Consider the following 17,054-nt stretch of genomic DNA (forward strand, 5'->3'; position numbering starts at 1 on the left):
TTATCAAAAATGTGAATAGGTATTCGTTGTGTGAAACTGCATGTACATTCGTTCTCTGTGATTGCCAGTCAAATTGAATGTTAGTAGGCTACTTTGTCTCCAGGATGGATGTTCTTCATTCATAAGAACATGAAAAGTATAATAATGCATTATGGCCACTAGATGGAGCTGATAATCATAAATAAACGTATTATTTACACCTTCTTAGGCTTTAGTCACACTTGTATGACTCCAAAGTCTCCTCTTGTGACTTTGGAGTGCAATTTTGACGCAACTTTGATGTAACTTTGACACAACTTTGGATGGGTGTGACTTGGATGCAACTTTGGCTTTGACCAAAGCTAATAGACAACTGTCGCACAACTGTTGCATGTTTAACATTCAAGTGTGATTTTCAGGGTTTACATTGCAGTCTATGGCACTCAAGTTGCCTGAAAGTCGGACCAAAGTAGTGCAGGAACCTTATTAACCACTTGAAACCCACGCTTTAACTGAAAGAAGGCTACAGCGCGGGCTTAAATTTCCAGAAGGGCATACGTGGTTGTCTTCCCGTGCTCGAGGTGCCTGTGCGCCCCTGCGGCACGTGGGCAGCACGCTTTGTGATCACCTAGTCCTTGGGACTTGGCTGATCTCAGAATGGGGTAAAGGGCTGATCCCGGCCCTTTACCACCTGATCAGCTGTCAGCCAATGACAGCTAATCACGTGATGTAAACAGAAGCCGGTAATCAGCTTTTTTTCCCCTCGCGCTAATAGCATGAGAAGGAAAAACAAGCCAATTACCGGCTCATGTAAAAGGGACAACAGTCCCACACACTGACAGCCACTGCTGCTTAGCAGTGCCCTCCAGTGCCACCTACCAGTGCTCATCAGTACTGATAACCAGTGCCCACCAGTGCCATCTAGCAGTGCCCACCAATGCCAGCTACCAGTGTGGCCTATGAGTGCCGCCTATCAGTGCTCAGCAGTGCCGCCTATCAGTGCTCATCAGTGCCACCTATCAGTGCAGACTTATCAGTGCCGCCTTATCCGTGCCCATCAGTTCCACCTATCAGTGCTCATCAGTGCCACCTATCAGTGTCTCCTGATCAGTGCCCACCAGTGTGGCCCCATTAGTGCCACCTATCAGTGTTTCCTGATCAGTGCCCACCAGTGCGGCCTCATCAGTGCCCATCAGTGCTACCTATCATTGCCCATCAGTGCCACCTTATCAGTGCCCTTCAGTGCCACCTATCAGTGCCCATCAGCGCCACCTATCAGTGCAGCCTCATCAGTGCCTCCTGATCAGTGCCCACCAGTGCGGCCTCATCAGTGCCCATCAGTGCCACCTTATCGGTACCTATAAGTGCCATTCAGTGCCTCCTGATCAGTGCCCACCAGTGCTGCCTCATCAGTACCACTTATCAGTGCCCATCAGTGCCACCTTATCAGTGCCTATGAGTGCCCTTCAGTGCCACCTATCAGTGCAGCCTCATCAGTGCCTCCTGATCACTGCCGCCTCATCAGTGCCACCTTATCAGTGCCCATCAGCGCCGCCTTATCAGTGCCTATCAGTGCACATTAATGAAGGAGAAAAATTACCCGTTTACAAAATTTTATAACAAACTATAAAAACTGGGTTTTTTTTGTTTTTTTTTCTGTATTTTTTGTCTGTTTAGCAAAACATAAAAAATGCCAGTGGTGATTAAATACCGCCCAAAGAAAGCTCTATTTGCGTGAAGAAAATGATAAACATTTCACATGGTTACAGTGTTGCACGACCGCGCAATTGCCATTCAAAGTGTGACAGCGGTGAAAGCGGAAGATTGACTTGTGCAGGAAGGGGGTGAAAGTGCCCAGAAAGCAAGTGGTTAAAGTCGCTGCAACTTTAGGGTGCACATATTTAAAGCGGTTGTCATTGAAAAACATGGGGTGCAACTTGTCATGTGACTTTAGTGTCCAAAGTCGCATGATGAGTCGCACATGTGTGAAGTCTTGAAATTCTGTCCTATTTCATAAAATTCCAATAACATCAATAAATAAACATTGATCCATTCCCAGGTGTCCAGAAGATGATACATTGTAGCAGGCTGTGTAATTGGTGATGTTTGATCCCCGGCAATAATTAACCCAGGATCTCTGTCACTGTGCTCAAAACATTATTACAACTTTAAATCTTAAAGGTACAGACCATGAGGATCCTCTCCCCCCTAATCTTAGGATACAAGTCCCTTTCATGGACCAGGGCTGTGTATAAAGAACTGTATTCCAATGTATCCAGTGAGGAGGCTCTGAAGTTTTAATGTAACTTGTTCTTTCTGGGTATTGTCTGCTTTAAGAGAGTGTTCAAAGCCTCTACACAGACCCCAGTGCCCCTTTGTCATGCTAAAAGCTCTGAAGTGGCTTTAGACTAAGGACAGATGTTGACTAATTCAGGGAAGACAATTGTCGGGGGTCTCATGTTTAAGAATGAAGCCCCCATGCCTTTGTCTCTATTTTAACTTCTTCTTCCAAAGCTGAGCTTTCCACAAAAAAAAAGAGAAGCATTTACTAACAATGTAGTGATAAATCTACTTTCTCTTTTATGAGCTCCATTCATTGGTTGGCCAATGTTAATAAGGAGGACTCCTTCAGTTGGGCGCTGTGCTGCCCCATTGTCCTCCTAACTAAACCCAACCACCTTAAACAACTACACAGGGACTCCATAGAAATTCCCCAGCCTGTGTTTGATGTGAGATTACATCTCCCCAAATGCACACACGTGCCCCAATATCCCATTAAATATATATTAAATATCTAGAAATAGAGGGCGATGGTGCAGGGAGAGGGGGGGGGGGAGGGGGCCCTGGATCAGCGCTGGGTCGGTGCTGGAGGCGCTAAGTTAAGTCAATGGAAAGTCAGTGAAAGTTTTTCCTCGGAATAAAAAAGTCCCTGGGTGAATAGTTCTGGGCGGATCCACAATTTTCCTCGCTGCAGGCTGCTTTTCTGATGCTTCTACAATGAAACTTCTCCCTGGATCCTTTCCAGAACAATAAATAGCCCCAAAAAACAGACTAAATAAAAAACAAAAATAAACTGCCTTTCTGATGTTTAATGGGATTTCTATAACCTCAAGAATTCTCCCCAATAACATTTACAGCCAAGGAAGTGCTGCTGGCATCACACAAGGGAAAGTCCTTTATTAGGTCCAATAACTTTTATTATTCAGTCTGCTTTACAGGAATAGAAATCTCATTGTCAGAACGATCTGTGTTTGGGTAATAATAGTTTCTATATCTACTTATGTACCATGATTTGTAAATGTAATAAAACAAATGAAAAAGTCAGAACTACATTTCCAGCAATATTTTAATAATTTTAAATATAAACGTTAGAGCTTATATCTTTATAGAAAGATAGGAAAAAAAATGTGTGTACATGTAAATAAAAAAAAAAAAATATATATACACACATATATATATATATATATATATATATATATATATATATATATATATATATATATATATATATATATATATTTATTTATTATTGTCGCTATTATTATTATGCAGGTTTTATGTAGTGCCAAAAGTTTGTGCAGGACTTTACAAGATGAATATCTATGTATATAGTAATTTTTTTTTTCACAACACATCATAATTGCAGTAGTTTCCAAACACTGAGCTTATTTACTAAAGGAGTTGGGTATCCTTCCACAATAAATTATGTGAATATTCGTCACTTATCAATCATCCTCACTTATAATCATCTTTCTTTTCACATGGTTGGAAAATTAAAGTGAACTATTGTGTGAAGATTCATTGTAAGATTCTTAAATTCTTTAGCATATTAAACTTAAAAAAATTATATATATATATATATATATATATATATATATATATATATATATATATATATATATATTTCTAATATAATTAACTAATATATTAAATGGTTGTAAAAAGGTTGTAAGGTTATGTATATGTCTTGAATGCACATGTATATATGTATATTATTTTATTGTTTAAGATGGTGTCTTGCACACCTATCCACAAGCGATTTAATAGTATAAGAAAGAGGAAAGGGTTGCTTAAATTTATTTTAGGGGGGCATGCCACCAAACCTCAAATAACCTATATATATATATATATATATATTATTTGTGTATTTTATATATATAATTTGTGTAAAATACACAAATAATATATATATATATATATATATATATATATATAGGTTATTTGAGGTTTGGTGGCATGCCCCCCTAAAATAAATTTAAGCAACCCTTTCCTCTTTCTTATACTATTAAATCGCTCAGGGATAGTGAACATATACCCTTTGTGTCATACGTATAGTAACAGAGAAGTATACAATACAAAATAGCAGCAAAAGCATATCAAATATGAAGTACAATATTAAAATATACCAAAGACGATGGCAGAATGTTTCGGGGTACTAGGACCACTTTGTTAAGGAGGTCCTCCATGGCAAAGCAGTCTTAGTACCACAATGAGTTGGACATTCGGGGCTTAGCTGTCACACTGCCTGACTGATTTCTTTTTTGGGCCATCATCTCTGGCATGCTTTTATTATTGTACTTTGTTCCCTATGAGTTCTTTGCTGCTGTTTTGTATCTCATAGATTACTGTTACATTTGTACATATTTACAAGGTACACTTTTATACATTTGATACAAAATATTTGTAAATGTTTACTATCTCTGACTAAACTGTAGTGAGTGTGCTTACTTTGTATAGAAATTGTTTTGTTGTTACAAGTATTTTTTTGTTGTATGTATAAATAAATTATTTATTTTTATTTATATAGTTTATTTTAACTATTATATGTGGGTTTTTTTGTTTGTTTTTGCATGTGTTGTTATATAACATACTGTTATTGTTATATTATTTATGTCAGTGTCATTTAGTTTTCATTCTTCCTAATCTGTTTCTGTTTTGTATTAATTATATTTAATATAAATATATATGTATAAAAATGTCTGTGGCATAGTAGTACACAGCTCAATGTGTTTTGTTTTTATCCTACAGATTTTTTTATATTTGCTTGTATTACCATCTTTCAGCTGCATTGGAATGCCTATTATGGTATTTTCCCATGCTTTTAATATGACCTACACAGGATTATCTGTGAATTCTAGGATAAAAGTATATAATATTAACACATATTCACTGATTCAATACTAATTGTTCCACAAAGCTTTGTCTAGGTTTATATATTTTTCCTGCCCATTTTAAATTGTGTGGCTATTTGTAATTTAAAAATGTCAGTGGTGAATTAGATAAATGCAAAAAAAAAAAAAAAAAAACAGAACATTTTTGGAACTTTTTTTTTTTTTTAACCTGAATATTATTTAAAATGAGAACAATATGGTGATCTGGTGAATTTGTAGTTAGCAGGTAAACACAGAGGCCTCTAATCTCCTGGTTTTGTGCGGGTTGCTTTGTAGCCCAGTGTATAGAATTGCAAATTTGCTGAGACAAGATGGTTAGAGGCCAGAAGCTGTGCGTGTAGATTGAGCGTGAAACTGATTCGACTCAATCCGGCCACAGCTCAGCCTCTGCTCAGGGACATGTCACCCCTTGCTGGGACCAGAACATTTTAATTTTAATGGAAGTTGTCAGCTAATTTTCCACTAGTTAATGTCAGAATGAACTTGCACTATTAACAGAAGTTAGGGACAAGAATTGCTTCACAGACAGTTTGTACCAATTATTTATGGCATGGCTGCATGAATTGCTATATTGGTGTGTGGCACTGGCCTTCCCTAGGATGCTTTCATTTGTACCAGTGCAGCCCTACAAATTTGGACTCCTGCATTTGAACAATTAGGAAATAGTTTATTAAATTAGCTTTGGAATTGTATTACCTTCAATACTAAGATTGCATTTATGCTACAGGCAGATCTCATAGAGCACAGTCACCAGATAGACATAAAACATTGACTAAGGCTTCATGTACCCTACCACCTCCTAAACTTGAGTTTAGAAGCTTTTGGCATTTTTTTTGCCAAAGATTATAAACTCAACTCCATAAAATCCTGAGTGTCAATGTACACATTGGCTTTTAGCAGAGTTTGGAAGCTGCTGCGGTTAGGTGGGGTTCAACCTCTATTTCCTGAACGTGGAAGAATCGCGTTCACGATAGGAATGTTTTGACCGCGGGAAAACACAAAATGGCGGCCAAGTGTACATGAAGCCTAACGGTGTGTCTGCCAAAAATCACATCAGGATGGAGTATTTTTTATTGCAGGCAGGGCTTTTTTTCAGCAGGAACTAGGGGGAACTCAGTTCCACCACCTCTGGCTCAGGTCTTCTGCTCCCTGCTCACCACTATCACTTGGTAACACTGAAGTCCAGCTTCTGCATTTACAAGTGATAGCTTATCTCCCAGTAGCTCCCACAGGTCAGATCTCCTGTCCAGATCCCACTGAGTGCTGTACAGGGACAAGGGAGATACAGAACAGGTGCCCAGGTTTCAGTGCAGTTATGGGCAGGAGAGGGCACGTGGTATAGGCTGCACCCTCTGTGGTCTCCATTTTTTCCCTGGCGACCAGTTGTTGATGCTCCTACTGCATAATCTCCCTTGCAAGTGACCGTAGTGTAGTATAGTATGCTGGGAGGTACTACAGCTGGATAGGTGTTTCAGCTTAATATTGCAACAAAGGTAAGATATATGACAGATGGTGGAGCTTTTAAGGAGGGGGGAGAAAATGAGGGAAGTGGATGGAGGGGGTTGTATGCAGAGGGAGGAGCTACTATTTGATGCCATTTGGCAGGTATGTGAGTGTGGCGGGCATGGTTGAGTTCCTGCACCTATTCTCTGAGAAAAAAAAAAGCCCTGATTACAGGTACTTGAATAGCACTATGAATTTACGCATATATATTGTGCATTCACATCAGTCCCTGCCCTCAAGGCGCTTACAACCTAAGGTCCCTAACTCACACTCATACATACATATACTAGGGCGATTTAACCTCCCAGCATGTCTTTGGAGTGTGGGAGAAAACCCACGCAGGCACAGGGAGAACATGCAAACTTCAGGCAGGTAGTGCCATCGTTCAGATTTGAACCAATGACCCTAGTACTACTAGGCAGAAGTGCTAACCACTTAACCACTGGGGACAGTTCATTCCCTTTTTATTTGCATTTACAGGTCTGTGGGGTCTCTTAAAGCGGTAGTAAACCGCTGGTGGTTAAATAAAATTTAAAAAATCCTGCAAGGCAATCTCATAATATGCTAGTTTGCATTGCAAAACTGGTAACCTTTAGAAATTTTTAAACATTGCCATACGGAGATTTTTAAGGGTAAAAGTTTTCGCCATTCCACGAGCGGGCGCAATTTTGAAGCGTGACATGTTGGGTATCAGTTTACTCGGCGTAAGATTATCTTTCACAATATAGAAAAAAAATTGGGCTAACTTTACTGTTGTCTTATTTTTTAATTCAAAAAAGTGTGTTTTTTCCCAAAAAAATTGCACTTGTAAGACCGCTGCGCAAATATGGTGTGACATAAAGTATTGCAACGACCGCCATTTTATTCTCTTGGGTGTCTGAAAAATAATGTTTGGGCGTTCTAAGTAATTTTCGAGCAAAAAAAAAAAAAATTGGTTTTAACTTGTAAACACCAAGTCTGAAAAATAGTTGGGTTAAAGCGGGGGTCCACCTATCTATCGTTTTTTTTTTTTTTAGTTCATTCACAAACTTTTCTTCTCAGCATTACATACTCACATATTGTGTGTAATATGTCTGCCTATGTCATATTTCGTCAGAAAGAATAACTTATATTATTCACTGCAGGCGGTTTCCATCTTCATTGTGGGCATTTGAAGCCCACAAGCATTTATTTCCTGGATGTGGTGAATGCTGTGCTCCCAGCATACACCGCTCGTTCCCGCACATGCTCAGTGGCATCCTGGGAAGCCTGAGACTAGCTCCCAGGAGTCTGGGAGAGGCTAGAAACACGCCTACTCCCACGGGAGGAGAACCAGGAAGTGCAAAGAAGAATAGAAAAATAAAAGGTAATTACGGCGATTTAAATTTTTTTAAACGGCATGTCAGCATCTAGGCAAGCAAGAGAATACATACAGATATTGTTCAAAATTTGGGTGGAACCCCGCTTTAAGTTGGGTTAAAGCGGTGTTCCAGCCGTAAAAAATTTTTTTTAAAAGTCAGCAGCTACAAACACTGTAGCTGCTGACTTTTAATAAGGACACTTACCTGTCCAGGGCGCCCGCGATGTTGGCCCCTCGAGGCCGACCCGTCCCTCGTATCGTGTGCCGACGCCGCCATCTTCACTAAGGGAAACAGGCAGTGGAGCCTTGCAGCTTCACTGCCCATTTCCTACTGCGCATGCGCGAGTCCCCTGGCGATTTGTAAATGGGCGGCTGTCTTCTGTGACACACACAGGTCCCAGAAGACACCGCACCCAAATTTCCCAGAAAACAACGCGAGGAGGAGAAGAATGAAGATCACCGCGGAATAGGAAGTGGCAGATTAGGACGATCTGCCTAGCAACATGCATTTCTGGTAAGTAAAAAAAAAATATTTTTTTTCAAATTTTTTTTAATGTATTTAAAGGAGCGTTTTTATGTTTTTTGTTTTTTTTTGTTTTTTGTTTTTTTTTGGGTGGACCTCCGCTTTAAGTATTTAACCCAAGGTGCTGGTGGAAGCCCTTCAGTGTGATGCTGCCAACCCAATATTCAAATTTTCTATATGTACTCCCCTCGTCATACTACTATATGAGATCAAAAATATAAAATAAATGTATAAATAAACTTCAAAGTTCCGGCACCTCTTATCAACTCTCCCAACCAAATGTTCTCTGATGTCTGTGGCCAGCTTTACATAGACAACATTTACTGTACATCTGTTTGCTCAGGACTTTCTGATAGGATTTTCCTGCAAATATTTATTTAGCCTCAAAGTAGGAAAGAAGCCACTTCAGCAGCTTAGGGTCCTTGAAACAGTCCCTCTGCTATGACAGCATTGTGATGTAGAAGGAGCAAATATTTGCTGGAAAGCTTAGCTGGGTATTTAGGGTATGAATGTTTAGAGAAGTAGGAATAAAGGTTCTTTTTAAATAAAATGGGATAAAAGACGCAGTACTGCAACCAAGGAGAGTCAGAGAGTTTTTCTGGTTCCAGGACTTTTAGACTACATTTTCTACCTAAATAAACAATTCATTAAAATGTAAAAAAAAAGAAAAATAGAAAAACAGAAAAAGCACAATAAGCACCCTTCCTAGGGAGCCTCCTACATGCAAAATGTAACTAAATGTTTTTATGGATATAGATAAATCTAAGGAACTATTGTAAATTAATAAAATTGACTTTGTATTTTAAATTAAGTATATACTGTTTTAGGGGTTCGGAATGGCACCTTTTATAATATTTTTTTCCCTATATTTGCTCAATTAATTAAAATGTATTTAAAGTGGTCAGAGATATGATCATCCCCTTAACCAGATAATCAAATGTCTACTAGGGATGAGTGAAACGTAGAGCTTTAATTTTCCCAAAAATCAAATTTCAGCAAAATTTTTTAGATTTTGGTAAAATTTCACCACTTTAGTGAAATGCATTTGACTGAATAGGCAAAACAAAATTAAGGTCGATTTTGGTGATTTTTAAGAGTGCCATTGGCTTGAGGGTAATAAAAGCTCCTCGTGGACCTGTTAGAAAACGTAGCTGGGTATTTGGAGTATAAATGTGTAGAGAGGTAAAAAATATGGGTATAGGCCTGATCAACTCCTGACTCGGATAAGCATCGGCCTGCTGCAAATAAGAGGAATTGAGAGTTCTTATTTTGCATAACTTCAGAGAAAATTGGGAGATTTTGTAAAGTTACACAATTTTAGTGAAATACATTTGACTCAACGGGGAAAGTAAAATTAAAGTTGGCTTTTGCTGATTTGGACTTCTGGAAGTAGCTTTTGAGGCATACCTGAACAGAAGCTTCTCCTGGATCTGCTTACTAGAAAGCTTAGCAGGGTATTCAAGGTAAGAATAAGGGTATTTATGTATTAACCTCAGGTATTAACCTGGGGTAAAGAATACAGCGCTGCAACCAAGAACAGTCAAAGTCTTTTGCATCTTCTAACTAATAGACAGTGGTGGCTGTCTATTAGAAGATGCAAAACACTTTGACTGTATTATATATATATATATATAATATAATATATATATATATATATATATATATATATATATATATATATATATATATATATATATATATATATATTAGAATTATTATATAAAATAAAAAAATAATTACTACAACAAAATGCTAAAGTGCTTGTACCCTGTAGGTTTTTCATTTTCTGTGAATGCTTTTCATTTTATCATACTACATATTATACAACAATTCCCCAAATGCACAATGATGACAAAGACAATTCTGTAAAAAAATAAAATTTATTGGAAAACCGGCAAAAAATGCACAATATTTATAAATAAAAACCTTTGTAATCTACATAATTAGACAAACAAATGTGGAACCTATGTCTGGCATATACCAAATAATTTATATTCTTATAAAGAACATGTTCTTCTTTCTCCTAGGGAGCTATAGATAGATATATATATAGTCTTTGTAGCTGAGCTTTCACCAGGGTCTCCACACACTCTGGTCTGGACCTCTGTTGCTGTTTGCAGCCAGTACATTGGGACTAAGGCTTGGTGATAGAGCTTGGGGGGTACCGTTGCTTGTTTGGCATGGCAGTGGCTGGTGTGGCATTGTCCTGAGCTTAGTGGGTTGGTTCATGGCACCAGGTTGGCTCAGGTTAGCAGGGAGCTGGTGGTCCTGGGTGATGACAGGTTTGGATGCTGCAATGCAGGTGATGCTGCTGTCCTTGGTCCTGAACCCAGCTCCATTAGAAGAAGGATGAAGTGAGGACATATCTTGGACTAGACCCAGAGGAGAAGAGGGGACATATTCCTCTGACTTTATTAGAAACTGGCTAACGCTGTTCAGACAATTTCTGAATCCAGCATGGTAGTCGGCACTCCTGAAGATGGGACCAACTGCTGAAGAGAAAAAGAAATGGTGAGGATCATGAGATTGATACACAACAGATAAAAATGTAAAGTGTGCCTAAAAGTATTTTGTTTCTCACTTTGCATAGAGTAGGTAAGTGTTATAATGACTGCCAGGCTTCTAATTGATCTCTGGAGAACCCCCACTCTTTCTGTACTGGTGACCACTGCTACCATGGACGATAAATGGTGGGGGAATCTTCCAATGTGGACACCTGTTCCAGTGACAACTAAGAGAGGATTTCCTCTCACTTCCTGTTATGTCTGCAAGAGGGGAATTGAAGGAAAATTCCCCCAGTGTGACAAAAAAAATAGCACTGGACCCACACGTTTATCCCAATGGCATTGCTAACCAATAGTATTGTAATGATGCTGATATTGGTAATCTGGGTATGGGCCAGGTAGCTTCTACACCCACTCTGCCAAGGAAAAAAAGAATCTGATAAGTTTTTAGCCATGCCCTACTACTAATATCTGAGGTTTGGCTTTACACAAATGTCAATCCGTACTGAGATTAATAGGTGGCTGCAGTTACCAAACGCCTTCTGAAAAAGCTAGTTGCCTGGCTGTCTCTGGCTTTAATACGTGAAATCAGAAGTTCCTGATCTGAAAATTGTGTTTTCAATAACTCAATAAAGTATTAAATCCACTGGATTCGAATAAAAGTCAGGCAGCTAGAATTTTAGAAGGGAGGGGCCAGCAATGGAGTCCTCTAAGTTTCTCTTGGTGTTTTTTTCCTTTAATAAAGAAGGAGAGAGAAAAGAGAAAGTGATAGGAAAGGGATAGAAAGTCAGAGATAGGACTGAGAGATATTATTGGGGGTTACTGGACTTTTTTGTAGGTTTAGCAGGCAACTGAGTAATATTGGAAGGTTAGTACAATGGAAGACAGCAGGGAGAGGAGAAGAGAACGAGAGAAGGGAGAGAGAGAGAGAGAGAGAGAGAGGGGGGGGGGGAGAAAGAAAGAAAGTGGGGGAGAGGAAACAAGAGAAACTAAAGGGAGAGAGAGATGAGGAGGATGAAAAAGGGGGGGGGGGTGGAAGGGAGAAGGTAAGGAGGAGAGAGAAAGAAAGAGAGGGAAGTAGATAGAGGGAGAAAGAGAGAGAGAGAGAGAAAGAAAGAGAGAGAGAGAGAGAGAGAGAGAGAGAGAGAGAGAGAGAGAGAGAAGAGAGAGAGAAAGGGTAGTTAAGGAGAGACAGAGACAGGAAGAAAGATTGAGACAGAGAAAGAGAAAAAGAGGGGGGAGAGGGGAGAGAGAGATGGAATGGAGAGGAGTGAGAGAAAATACTGGAAGGAAGGAAGGAAGGAAGGAAGGAAGGAAGGAAGGAAGGAAGGAAGGAAGGAAGGAAGGAAGGAAGGAAGAGAGAGGGGGAGAGAGAGTGGGGATGGGAAAGAGACAATGGAGAGAGGGAGAGAAAGGGAGGGAGGGGAGGGAGAGAGAGAGAGAGAGAAAGAAATGGGGAGAGAGAAAGAAAGGGGGGGAGATAAAAGGAAGGTAAGGAGAGACAGTGAAATGGGAAAAAAGGGGAAGAGAAAGAAAAAGGGGGGGAGGAGGGGGGGGAGGGGGGGAGGAAGAAAGAAAGAAAGAAAGAAAGAAAGAAAGAAAGAAAGAAAGAAAGAAAGAAAGAAAGAAAGAAAGAAAGAAAGAAAGAAAGATCTTTCATGGAACAAATATTCAAAGGAGAGACATCAAGAAAGAAGAGTAGGTAGTGATTAGGTCTTAAGATGTGCTTGTGTGTCAATGTTTCCCCTTGTAGTCCCCTTTATGACCCATGCAGTCCCCTTTAAGACAATGTGCAAAGGAAACAAATGTATACATTGTATCAGAATTGCACAATTCTCTCTATAAAGGAAAACTATTCACCTTGTACTGAACTCTGAAGGGTCTTCAAATATTTCACTGTTAACTCCAGTATGTCTGCTTTCTCCAGTTTGCGTTTTCTGATCTGGAAAAGGAATAAATGACATTATTACACTATTGTCGCCTATGAATGATGATAGTAGTGTAAGATGGTCATCATAGGAAAGGTTTGTGCTTGGTCCTATACTTACATTCTGGGAATAATTCCTCTCCAGAAGAGATTTGAGCTGCTCTAGGGATACATTGATCCTGGCTCGTCTCTTCTTTTCCATCAATGGTTTAGAAACCTGTGAAGACAATTACAAATTAATTTTGTGTTGCATTGTGTCACATCAATACGGAAGCTGAAGCTGAAGGCATTGCATGGGATGCTACCATCCAACCAAAGTACTGACCTTCCTGAAGCTGCTGGGTTCTCTGGACTCTGTGTGGGTCACCATGGTGGAGGAGAAGGAGGAGAAGGAGACTTGGACTACACAAGGCAGAAGAGTTTGTTGCTGTAATGCTGCCACTGAAGGAATGCCCATATATACCATCCCTCTATTTACATGTCAATAGGACACTTGACCTGAGGCCTTTGCCTCTCAAAAGACAAAGAGCCACTCCAATGTCCAGTCATCCATGAAGTCTTTTATAGTTCAGGGACTGAACTCAGCACTGCTGGGCTTATTGAACCTTCTTGTATGGGGAAGTCAGCACTGCATGGACAGACAGACACATAAGAGGTGTATAAGGCTCATAGATGATTTGTGTAACTTACAGACAGTGAAATACACTTGTGTCCCCAGCTGCAAGGAGGAAGGGAAATGTAGGATATTATATGTTTGACATAAAAACAAACAAAAAGATTTTCATAATGGTGACAAATAGGTCAGCCTTCTCCTATAAGAATTTATTGGTGAATATAAGTCTGAGATGGCGAATGTTGGGCATATTACTGGGGGAGGGGGGTTACTGGACTCTTTTTGTAGGTTTAGCAGGCAACTGAGTCATATTGAAAAGTTAGTGAGATGGAAGACTGCAGGGAGAAGAGAAAGCCAAAAAAGGGAGAGGGAGAGAGGGGGAGGGAGAGAGAAGGAGGGAGAGAGGGGGGAGAGGGTGAGAGAGAAGGGGGAGAGAGGGGAAGAGGGAGGGGGAGAGGGGGAGAGAGAAAGAGAAGGGGGAGATGGTGAGAGAGACAGAAGGGGGAGAGAGGGCGGAGAGGGAGAGAGAGAGAGAGAGGGGGGGATAGAGAGGGGAGAGAGGGGGAGAGAGAGAGAGGGGGAAGAGGGAAAGAGAGAGTGGGGGGAGAGAGAGAGGGGTGAGAGAGGGAGAGAGAGAGAATGGAGAGAGAGAGAGAGAGGGGAGATGTAGAAGGAAGGAGAAAGGAGAGAGAGTAAAAGAAAGTATATTACTGGGGGGGGGGGGGTACTGGACTCTTTGTAGGTTTAGCAGGCAACTGAGTCATATTGAAAGGCTAGTAAGATGGAAGACTGCAGTGAGAGGAGAAGAGAAAGAGAGAAGGGAGAGAGAGAAGGGGGAAGAGAGGGATAGGGGGGAGAAGGGAGAGAGAGGGAGAGGGAGAGAAAGGGGGAGAGGGAGGGAGGGAGAGAGAGAGAGAGAGAGAGAGAGAGAGAGAAGGGAGAGAGCGAAGGTGAAGAGACAGGTGGGAGAGCGAGAGGGGTGAGAGGGAGAAAGAGGAGGGAGAGAGAGAGAGAGAGAGAGAGAGAGAGAGAAGGGAGAGGGGGGGGAGATGTAGAAGGAGGGCGAAAGGAGAGAGAGAAAAGGGGGAGAGAGAGTGAAAGGAAGTGAGAAGAGTGAGAGAGATAGAAGGAAGAGAGAGATGAGGGAGGATGAAAGTAAGGGGAGAGAGAGAAGAGTGGAAGGGAAAGAGAGAGCAGGATAAAGGAGGAAGGAAGGTGGGGGGGGAGAAAGAGAGAGAGAGAGGGAAGGAGAGAGAGGAGAAGAGAGAAACTAGGGGTAGAGAGAGAAAGAAATGGTAGGGAGGGAAAGCAAGAGAAAAGGGGAGAGAGAGAAAGAGAGAAGGTAGGAAAGGAGAGACAGAGGGAGGATGAAAAGAGACTGAGACGGAGAGAGAAAAAGAGAGAGAGAGGGAAAGAGAGAGGAAACAGAGGAGTGAGAGAGAATACTAAAGAAAAGGAAGGAAGGAAGAAAGAGAGAGAGAGAGTGGGATAAGGGAGGAAGGAGGCGAGAGAAATAGAGGGACAGATATAGAGGGAGAAAGAGAGTGAGGATAGAGGGTGAGAGACAATGGAGAGAGAGAGAAAAAAAGAGGGGGTGGAGAGGGAGAAAGAGAGAGAAAACGAAAGAAAGGAGGGACAGAGAGAGGAAGAAAGAGGGGGGAGAGAGAGAGAATACTAGAGAAAAAGATTATGGGAAACATTAGAGGAGGAAGGAAGGATAGAATGATGGATGTTTGTGTGACATAGTGAATACAAGAGAGAAAAGGATGGAGGGAGAAATTAGAATGGAAGAGACAATAAGAGAAAAGAAAGAAAGAAAGAAAGAAAGAAAGAAAGAAAGAAAGAAAGAAAGAAAGAAAGAAAGAAAGAAAGAAAGAAAGAAAGAAAGAAAGAAAGAAAGAAAGAAAGAAAGAAAGAAAGAAAGAAAGAAAGAAAGAAAAAACGTGATGGATTTAGGAAGGAAAAAAAATCTAGAAAGATAAGAGATGGATGGAAGGAGAAGGGCAAGAGATGTATGAATAAAAAAGAAGAGAGGTGGGACGATAAGAGAGGAGAGGAGTGGAGAGGAGGGAAAACTTGAAGAGAGATGAAGACATTTGTTTGGTATTTATCATTATATGTATTTGGGTTCCAGCATCAGAGAGGAGACCAGAATATATACATTTGGGGAAGACAAGAAGATACATTGTTGCACAAGTCCCATCATGATATCCCCCTCCCTTGTGGCAGTTGATGGGTTACAGGTTGCTTTTCTCTTCTGTAGAGGAATGAACATCCCACACCTCATCCTACCCCCTGGGGGGGCACACTCAGCCCCTTCCCTCTCTATCCAGAGATGACCCCCACAGAGAGATGGAGATGTGGTCAGCAGCTGATTGAGCTCTGACAGCAGGCTGCCCACTATGTCTAATGGGCGATTTTCTGCTCTCTGGAGGTCGGAAGTAAAAGATGATGACATGTTCCGCTTCAGATGAAGACATAGGGAACATAGGGAGCACTTAGCACACTCTGATTTCACAGAGGCTCAGTCCTCCCACCATAAAATCAGATTTCTATTCAGAGAGGCTGATCTGGATTGTATGTCTGTTGTCATCACACCCTGAGATCAGCCCCTCCCTATTCTTCCATAATTCTCCATATAGCAGACACATGTCCAACATTTTCAGGGGAAGGTCTCTATTTCTTCCACCATTTCTCCCAACCTTTGTCCCCAGACTTTTGCTGGACCTATTATAAAACTGACCACAATAAGAAATCTTTTCCTGTTGTGTACTGAGAAGCCCAATCCTACATGTATGAATTTGTAGGTACCTGTGATCACAAACAAGAGATCCATCATCGATTAAAATATCAAACAATGCAACACATACAGTACTGATTGAAAATACAATCTATCAGAAACAATCTATTAAATGGTGGCAATACAAGCTATGATAAATGATGGATTCCTTTTCCAATCAATTTCCCCTGATAGGAATAATCGATCTACAGCAAACAACCCATTCGATCGATATGCCACACACAAGGAAGTATTTGGATTTCAATCAATAGTTGAATGGCTGAAGATACAATCATAAGTTATCAAACAAATCTCTGGTTTCACAATTCGGGTTTATAATCTGATTGATCAAAATACGATCAAATTTATGACCAAGGATGAGCTAAGTGTTCGGACGCCGGACGTTTACCCTAGGTTCATGCGTTTTTTTTAGTGCGTTTTTGCAGTTTGCAGAAACGCACTACAGTCCATTGAACATGATTTCCTATGGTGCATGTTTTCAGCCGGTGCATTATTGGAAAGGATCAAGGACTTTTTTCCCCGCAGCAGATTGCATTTTGCATGTAGTAGACTTCAATGGACTCACATCAAAAACGCCCGAAGGGCCTGATATGGATTTGGGGGGGGGGGGGGGCACCGTTTTTTCCCCAATTTTTTATTGCCGGCAATTCTTTTTTTTTATATTCAGCTGTCAGCGGGGAACCTTGCTGACAGCT

At 40.7% G+C, this 17,054-nt stretch overlaps 1 protein-coding gene across 1 annotated transcript; it reads right to left on the minus strand.

Annotated features, from left to right (window-relative positions):
* Positions 1-10,585: 10,585 nt before the first annotated feature.
* Positions 10,586-13,412, minus strand: HES3 (hes family bHLH transcription factor 3). The gene is made up of 4 exons (XM_073601394.1): positions 13,272-13,412; positions 13,068-13,163; positions 12,880-12,961; positions 10,586-11,007 (listed from the first exon to the last, which is right to left on the minus strand). The coding sequence occupies exons 1-4, from the start codon at positions 13,410-13,412 to the stop codon at positions 10,586-10,588; spliced, it is 741 nt and encodes a 246-aa protein (XP_073457495.1).
* Positions 13,413-17,054: the final 3,642 nt, after the last annotated feature.

The sequence above is a fragment of the Aquarana catesbeiana genome, linkage group LG10 (genome assembly GCF_042186555.1).
Source record: "Aquarana catesbeiana isolate 2022-GZ linkage group LG10, ASM4218655v1, whole genome shotgun sequence".
In the NCBI taxonomy this organism is placed as follows: Eukaryota; Metazoa; Chordata; class Amphibia; order Anura; family Ranidae; genus Aquarana; species Aquarana catesbeiana.

What these genes read in the sequence shown, in the direction of transcription:
- HES3 (XM_073601394.1), bottom strand. Translation starts at nt 13,412, where the DNA reads ATGGTATATATGGGCATTCCTTCAGTGGCAGCATTACAGCAACAAACT. An exon ending in AGAGGAATTATTCCCAGAAT is followed by an intron (nt 12,962 to 13,067) that starts GTAAGTATAGGA and finishes TTCCTTTTCCAG; the next exon opens with ATCAGAAAACGCAAACTGGA. An exon ending in CCTTCAGAGTTCAGTACAAG is followed by an intron (nt 11,008 to 12,879) that starts GTGAATAGTTTT and finishes TTTTCTCTTCAG; the next exon opens with CAGTTGGTCCCATCTTCAGG.